Source organism: Mesoplodon mirus (genome assembly GCF_964341445.2).
Source record: "Mesoplodon mirus genome assembly, chromosome: 7".
Taxonomy (NCBI): Eukaryota; Metazoa; Chordata; class Mammalia; order Artiodactyla; family Ziphiidae; genus Mesoplodon; species Mesoplodon mirus.
This window is the reverse complement of record NC_138983.1, coordinates 5,581,235-5,587,582: the sequence shown is the minus strand read 5'-3', so window position 1 is coordinate 5,587,582 and position 6,348 is coordinate 5,581,235. Positions and strand designations below refer to the sequence as shown.

General features: G+C 57.6%; 1 protein-coding gene across 2 annotated transcripts; it reads left to right on the top strand.

Moving 5' to 3' along the window:
- Positions 1–3,465: 3,465 nt before the first annotated feature.
- LOC309807501 (glutathione S-transferase P-like) lies at positions 3,466–5,940 on the top strand. 2 transcript variants are annotated; one of them, XM_082627202.1, is made up of 6 exons: positions 3,466–3,495; positions 3,910–4,016; positions 4,119–4,206; positions 5,222–5,325; positions 5,423–5,527; positions 5,690–5,940. In XM_082627202.1, exons 2-6 carry the CDS (start codon positions 3,924–3,926, stop codon positions 5,876–5,878), a joined length of 579 nt encoding a protein of 192 aa, XP_082483328.1. In that variant the 5' UTR covers positions 3,466–3,495; positions 3,910–3,923; the 3' UTR covers positions 5,879–5,940. The 2 variants fall into 2 exon arrangements, with proteins under 2 accessions (XP_082483328.1, XP_082483329.1); XM_082627203.1 differs by lacking the exon at positions 5,222–5,325 and having other exon boundaries at positions 5,427–5,527.
- The last annotated feature ends 408 nt before the right edge of the window (positions 5,941–6,348 follow it).

The window sequence follows — 6,348 nt, the reverse complement described above, 5'->3', positions numbered from 1 at the left end:
GCGGGCTCTAGAGCGCAGGCTCAGTAGTTGCGGCGCACGGGCTTAGTTGCTCTGCGGCATGTGGGATCTTCCCGGACCAGGGCTCAAACTTGTGTCCCCTGCACTGGCAGGCTTAACCACTGCGCCACCAGGGAAGTCCCGAGAGGTGGATGTTTTGATGGACTGCTGGTCTAATGTTTGGTTGTTGGATGGCTGAATGATCGGGTAGATGGGTGTATGGATGGACAGATAGATAGGTGGAGGTGGATAGATGGCTGGGTGGATGGACTGCTGGTGTAGGTCTTCATAGTCTTCATTCAAAGAGTCCATTAGGGTGGAGACCATATCTTATCTATTTCAGTGTCTCTCATGATGTCCAGCCCACTCATTGCTGAGACACACTAATTAATGTGTGAATAAAGACTTTTTCTTTATTCACCTATCCACCCAGGAAGTGGGGACTTCCCTGGCGGTCCAGTGGTTAAGACTCTGCGCTTCCCCTCTGCAGGGGGCTCGGGTTTGATCCCTGGTCGGGAAACTAAGATCCCACATGCTGCACAGCACAGCCAAATAAATAAAAATAAAAACAGGGCTTCCCTGGTGGTGCAGTGGTTGAGAGTCCGCCTGCCGATGCAGGGGACACGGGTTTGTGCCCTGGTCCGGGAAGATCCCACATGCCGCGGAGCGGCTGGGCCCGTGAGCCATGGCCGCTGAGCCTGTGCGTCCGGAGCCTGTGCTCCGCAACGGGAGAGGCCACAACAGTGAGAGGCCCACATACTGCAAAAAATAATAATGAAAATAAAATAAAATAAAATAAAAATAAAAACAAAGCCCAATAAGAATTTCTAAAATAAATAAAATAAAATAAAAAAAGATGTGTCTATTTATCTCCTCCTGCTCTGAGCTGAGCTGTGATTCCTCTGATGGCAAACGATGTCTCCTTCTCTACTCCGTTCCCTACAAGCCAAACCCAGGCTTGGCACCTGGTAAGCACCATACACAGATCCATACTGAGACACCACTTCACGCTCACTAGGATAGCTAAAGTGAAAAAAGACAGACAATGACAATTGGTGAGGATGGGGAGAAGTTGGAACCTTCATATGCTGCTGTTGGGTTTATAAAATGGTGCAGCCACTTTGGAAAAGAGTTTGGCAGTTCCTCAAAATGAGTTACCATGTGACTCAGCAACTTCAGTCCTCGGTATCTACCCAAGGGAATTGAAAACATCAGTTCACACAAAAATTTGTACGCAAATGTATATAGCAGTGTTACTCATAGTCAAAAAATGAAACAATTCAAATGTTCATCAATGTTTAAATGGGTAAGAAAAATGTGTATATCCAACCGATGGAATATTATTTGGCCATAAAAACGAATGAGGTACTGACACGTGCTACAACACAGATGAAGCTTGCAGACACTCTACTAAGTGAAAGCAGCCAGACACGAAAGGCCACATAGTGTATGATTCCATTTACATGAAATATCCAGAAGAGGCAAATCCATAGTGACAAAATAGGTTAGTGGTTGTCAAGGGATGGGGGAGTAGGGATGAGGAGTGATGGCTAATGGGTACAGGGTTTCTTTTCGGGGTGATGGAAACGTTCTGAAATTAGTGGTGATGATTGTACAGCACTGAATATACTAAAAACCACAGAATGTACCCTTTATAAGGGTGAATTTTATGTAGCAATAAAGCACTTATATATAGTTTAAAACCCACCAAAGACAGGTGCTGATATACACATGGACTGGAGGTGGGGGATGGACACAGGGAGGTGCCTGCCCCATTTGGCTTCTCAAGCTGTGCTTCTGGGCCCCAGAGGAGGAGGCCGTAGGGTGGCCACAGAGCTAGACCACAGGCTGGGCCGGTGGAGCCAGAGGGCTATGGGTAAAAGCAGCCACTGAAACACCACAGCAGAGGGTCAAGCCAGCCTGGGGGACAGCTTCTCCAGGGGACCCAAGCATGATGGCTGGAGGGTGTGTGAGCTGGCAGGAGGCTGGCCTGCTGGATGGTAGGGTGTCTCCCACGCTCCCAGGTCTGTGACGCTTGTGCACAAAAGGAGCGCGTGTGTGCTCCAGGCCAGAGCAGGTGGCGGAAACTTTCTGAACCTTGGGGTCCTCTTCTGCATAATGGGAACAGGACTCCCTCCCTTCCTCCCTCCCTCTCAGGGTGTGATGGAGATGACATGAAACCATTTATACAAAAGCTCTTTGTAAGCTGCTAAGTGCTGGGCAGATGTTACTCCAGCTGTGAGTCAGGGATAGATCCCGGCTCCTGGGCCACCTCCCCCATCCCCTCCCAGCCCCAGGCAGCTGTGGGCTCCAATGAGGCTAAGAAGTGTTCCTGATAAACTGCGTTTAGTGTTTTCCCTTGACTGCGGTGGATACTTCTACACCTGGACACCTTCCTCTTTCCTCGTGGCTCTGACGGGAAAACCAGGCTGAGAGGGGCCAGGCTCAGTCAGGTCCCAGTTCCTAAGGAGGACCGCCCCCTGCCCCCCGCCCCAGTACCAGGAAGGGGCAGCCAGGAGAACAGGGCTGTGGGTGCAGAGGGGCCCGCAGGGAGACGGGAACGGGCTCTGCCTGGAAGGACGCAGCCCTGCCAGGTCCAGGAGGTCCTGCTCATTCCAGTCTGTCTGTCTTTCCATCCGCCGTATCCCCAGGCTCGGTCTGTGTTTGAAGAGTACAGAGTACTTCGACTCAGTCCAAAAACGGTTTGGAGACTACAAGGCCTTGCAGAAGAAAGAATGAGGGTTAAAAGTGAGGCCCCTGAAGCCAACCAGACCTGTTTACTAGCTGTGTGACCTTGGGAAAGTCGCTCTGTGCTTCAGTTCCACCCTCTGTAAAATGGGATCTGAACAGGACCAGGTCTTAGGGTTGTAATATGTGTAAAGTTCTCAAGGCAGCCCTCAGTCCCTAAGGGTTTGCTATTATTATCAAGGAGAGAGGATGCGGAAATGGGTGTTTATTGAAATAGCATCCATTCAAGCAAAAAGCATTTATGGAGCACCTACTGTGTGCTGGTGCTGGGGTGCTCAGTCCCGGCCCTCTGGGGGCCCTGAGGATGCTGTGTGTTCGGGGGCGGTGAGCAGGTGTAGCGACTGGGTGCTGCTAAGTGTGGGTGCCTCTTGTAAAGCCACTGCGCATCAGGCAGGGTGCACCCCTGCAGAGGGCAGGTGGGCTCCTCCGGCCCTGCTTCACCACACCCACACCTCGCCCCGACCGAGATCAAAGTCCGCTCGGTGACTTGGCGGATTCCTGGGGTGGGGCGCGGGGTGGAGCAGGACCTTAAATATGAGGCCTGCGGGTCCTCCCCACTTCCTGCCGCACTTGCACTCCGCCGCCGTCAGTGAGTACGGTCTGGACCGGGTGGCGGGAGGGGCCGGCTGAGCCACCCCCTATCCTAGCAGTCCGACCCCCAGACTGCCTGCCTGCGGGGGTCCCCCTTCATCGTCCTGTCTGTGTCTCTCCTAGTGCCGCCCTACACCATCGTCTACTTCCCGGCCCGAGGTGCGGCCCCTGTTCCTTGAGGAGGGCGAAGGGCACAGACAGGGGCCCCAGCAGGACTCCCAGTCTGAACAGCCCGAGGCGGAGGCGGAGGCGGAGGCGGGACCCCCCGGGGGGCGGGGCCGGGATCTCGGGCCGGGCCTCATCCTCTCTGGGGCCAAGGGCGGTGCGCTCTATCCGTCTCTGGTCCCTTCCTGGGGCGCTGTGGGCTGGGGCTGCCTCCCTGTCCTGTCCCCCGCCCCCCGCAAGACACGCGGGGGGCTCCACCCTTTCTCCACGGTCCATCTGCTCCGCAGCAGGCTCGGAAGCTAGAGTTTGTCCTGTCCCCGAGTCCAGTTCCCATACTCCCGACTTCCCCAGAGCGCTGTGAGGCTGGGGTCTCTGCCCATCCCCACACCCCATCCTCCCCTCCCCCAGGGCGCTGCGAGGCCATGCGCATGCTGCTGGCCGACCAGGGCCAGAGCTGGAAGGAAGAGGTGGTGACCAAGGAGTCCTGGTTGCAGGGCCCACTCAAGGCCTCCTGTGTGAGTGACTGTGCTGCGGCAGCGGTGGGGCCTTTACCGGGTAGCACGAGGGTGCGGCGCAGCTGAGCTCAGCGTCCCTCACTGAGCCCTTCCCCCTCCCAGCTGTACGGGCAGCTCCCCAAATTCCAGGATGGAGACCTCACTCTGTACCAGTCCAATGCCATCCTGCGACACCTGGGCCGCTCCTTTGGTGAGTCCTGAGGTCGAAGGCAGCCCCGTCCAGAAAAGCACCTGAAGGGTCGCGCCAAGATGTCCTGGGGCCTGAGTTGCTGCCACCGGTCCTGTGGCTGGAGGGCAGGCCACATGGCCCTAGAGGAAGGGGCAGGGCCTGGGTTAGGAGGGTTCTGGGTTATAGGGCTGGGGCTGCCGGTCCCCCCGGGGAAGGGGCCATACAGGTCTGGCTACCCTCCAGCCAGTCCACATGGGTTCACTGTGCCTGTTTCCTGGATGACAGCTCAGAGGCAGTCAACAGCCGCCACGTGCGTGCTGCTGTAGGCTAGAGCCACTGTGGGTGTGCCCAGGAGCTTCAGAGTAGACCGCCTGCCCATTTCTTCCTGCTCTGGCCTCACCTGAATCTGGAAAACCCATGCACACAGTGAGCAGGCCTGTGGCCTGTTTCAAGGGTGGCGGGAATGTGGCTTAGGGTGGTGGCTGCCTCTTCATTGGCTATCTTGGTGGGGAAGGGGGGGGGTGTCCCAGGAGGCCAGAAGAGCAGTGGGATCAGCCAGGCCCAGGCCCACCCTAACTTCTGCAGCCCCAGGGTGAGAGGACAGAGGCCTCCAGCCGCGGCCCGCTTCCCCGTCTCCCGCTCCACGCTCTCCTGCACTCAGAGGGACACACCAGTCTTCAGAGCCGAGTTCCGTCCAGGGCCCGCAAACGGCCACTCCTCTGGCCTAGGGAAGCATGATCAGAGGCTTGGCCCACACTTGCAGGGGGACAACCTGGAAGAAGGGCTTGGGGCGATGTGGGCAGGGAATTTCCGACTCCCAGGGACCCAGGGTGTGGTCTCAAAGACAAGCGTGGGCTTCTGCTGGGTATGTTCCTTGGGCTCGTGGAGATGGGAGCAGCAGAGTTGGGCAAAGAGGACCCTCCAACGCAGGGGACCTGGTTTTGCAGCCCTGAGGCCTGCAGGCTTCTGGGGGAGAGGGGAGCAGCGGGGTATCAGCCTGGACAGAACCTGACCCTCTGCCTGGCCGCTGATCCAGGGCTCTATGGCAAAGACCAGCGAGAGGCAGCGCTGGTGGACATGGTGAATGACGGTGTGGAGGACCTCCGCAGGCACTGCAGCCACATTATCCATCACGGCCATGTGAGCAGGCCGGGCTTGCACTAAGGGCCGGGGCTGGGAGGCCGCCCGGGCCAGACATGCCACGGGCCGCCACAGGCATCGCTCCCTTTCACAACAGGCAGACAAGACCCAGTATGTTTTGGAGCTGCCGGGACACCTGAAGCCTTTTGAGACCCTGCTGTCCCAGAGCCAAGGGGGCCAGGCCTTCATTGTGGGCGACCAGGTGAGTGCTGGGTCCAGCCCATTGTAGGTCCATTTCTCAGAAGGGCAAACCGAGACCAGAGCAGGGCCATGACTGGTTCACTGGAGTAGCCAGAGTTCTGGCCCCAGTAGCCCCCCTCTGTCTTGACCCCATTCAAACCCCCTCCCACCCCCTGTCCTGCAGATCTCCTTCGCAGACTACAACCTGCTGGACCTGCTGCTGAGTCACCAGGTCCTGGTCCCCGGCTGCCTGGACTCCTTCCCCCTGCTCTCGGCCTACGTGGCCCGCCTCAGCACCCGGCCCAAGCTCCAGGCCTTCCTGGCCTCCCCAGAGCATGTGAACCGCCCTGTCTTTGGAAGCCGCAAGATATGAGCCCGCTTGGCCTCCCCTGGCAGACGGGCTGCCCTTGGGACCAATAAACACGGTGAGAGGAACGCTGTGCTGTGGTCACTGAGGGACTGGGTGGCCACAGGGGGCCCTCTGACCCTCCCAGGCTGCGTCTCGGAAGATGAGGGCTGGGCTGGGCCCTGGAAAAGCCGTAGGTCCCCAGAGCTGCCGGGAGACAAAGAGGAGTTCCAAGTCCAGAGAGGAAGATGAGATCTCAAACCCCAAAGATCTACCCTGGACAACTTCCTGCAGGAGGGGGTTGACCTCCCCAGGGGTACTCATGGTTATGGCAACCTGGGAACCATCTCCATCTGGGAGAAGGGCCGCCGTGTAGGGAACAGACAGACCCTGACGTCTGTGTGATGAGTTCTGTCGTCCGGCACAGGCAGGGCGGTTGGTCTCTGCACACTCAGGTGCTGTGCACACATGCCGTTTGGGAGTGACACGCTTGCTCG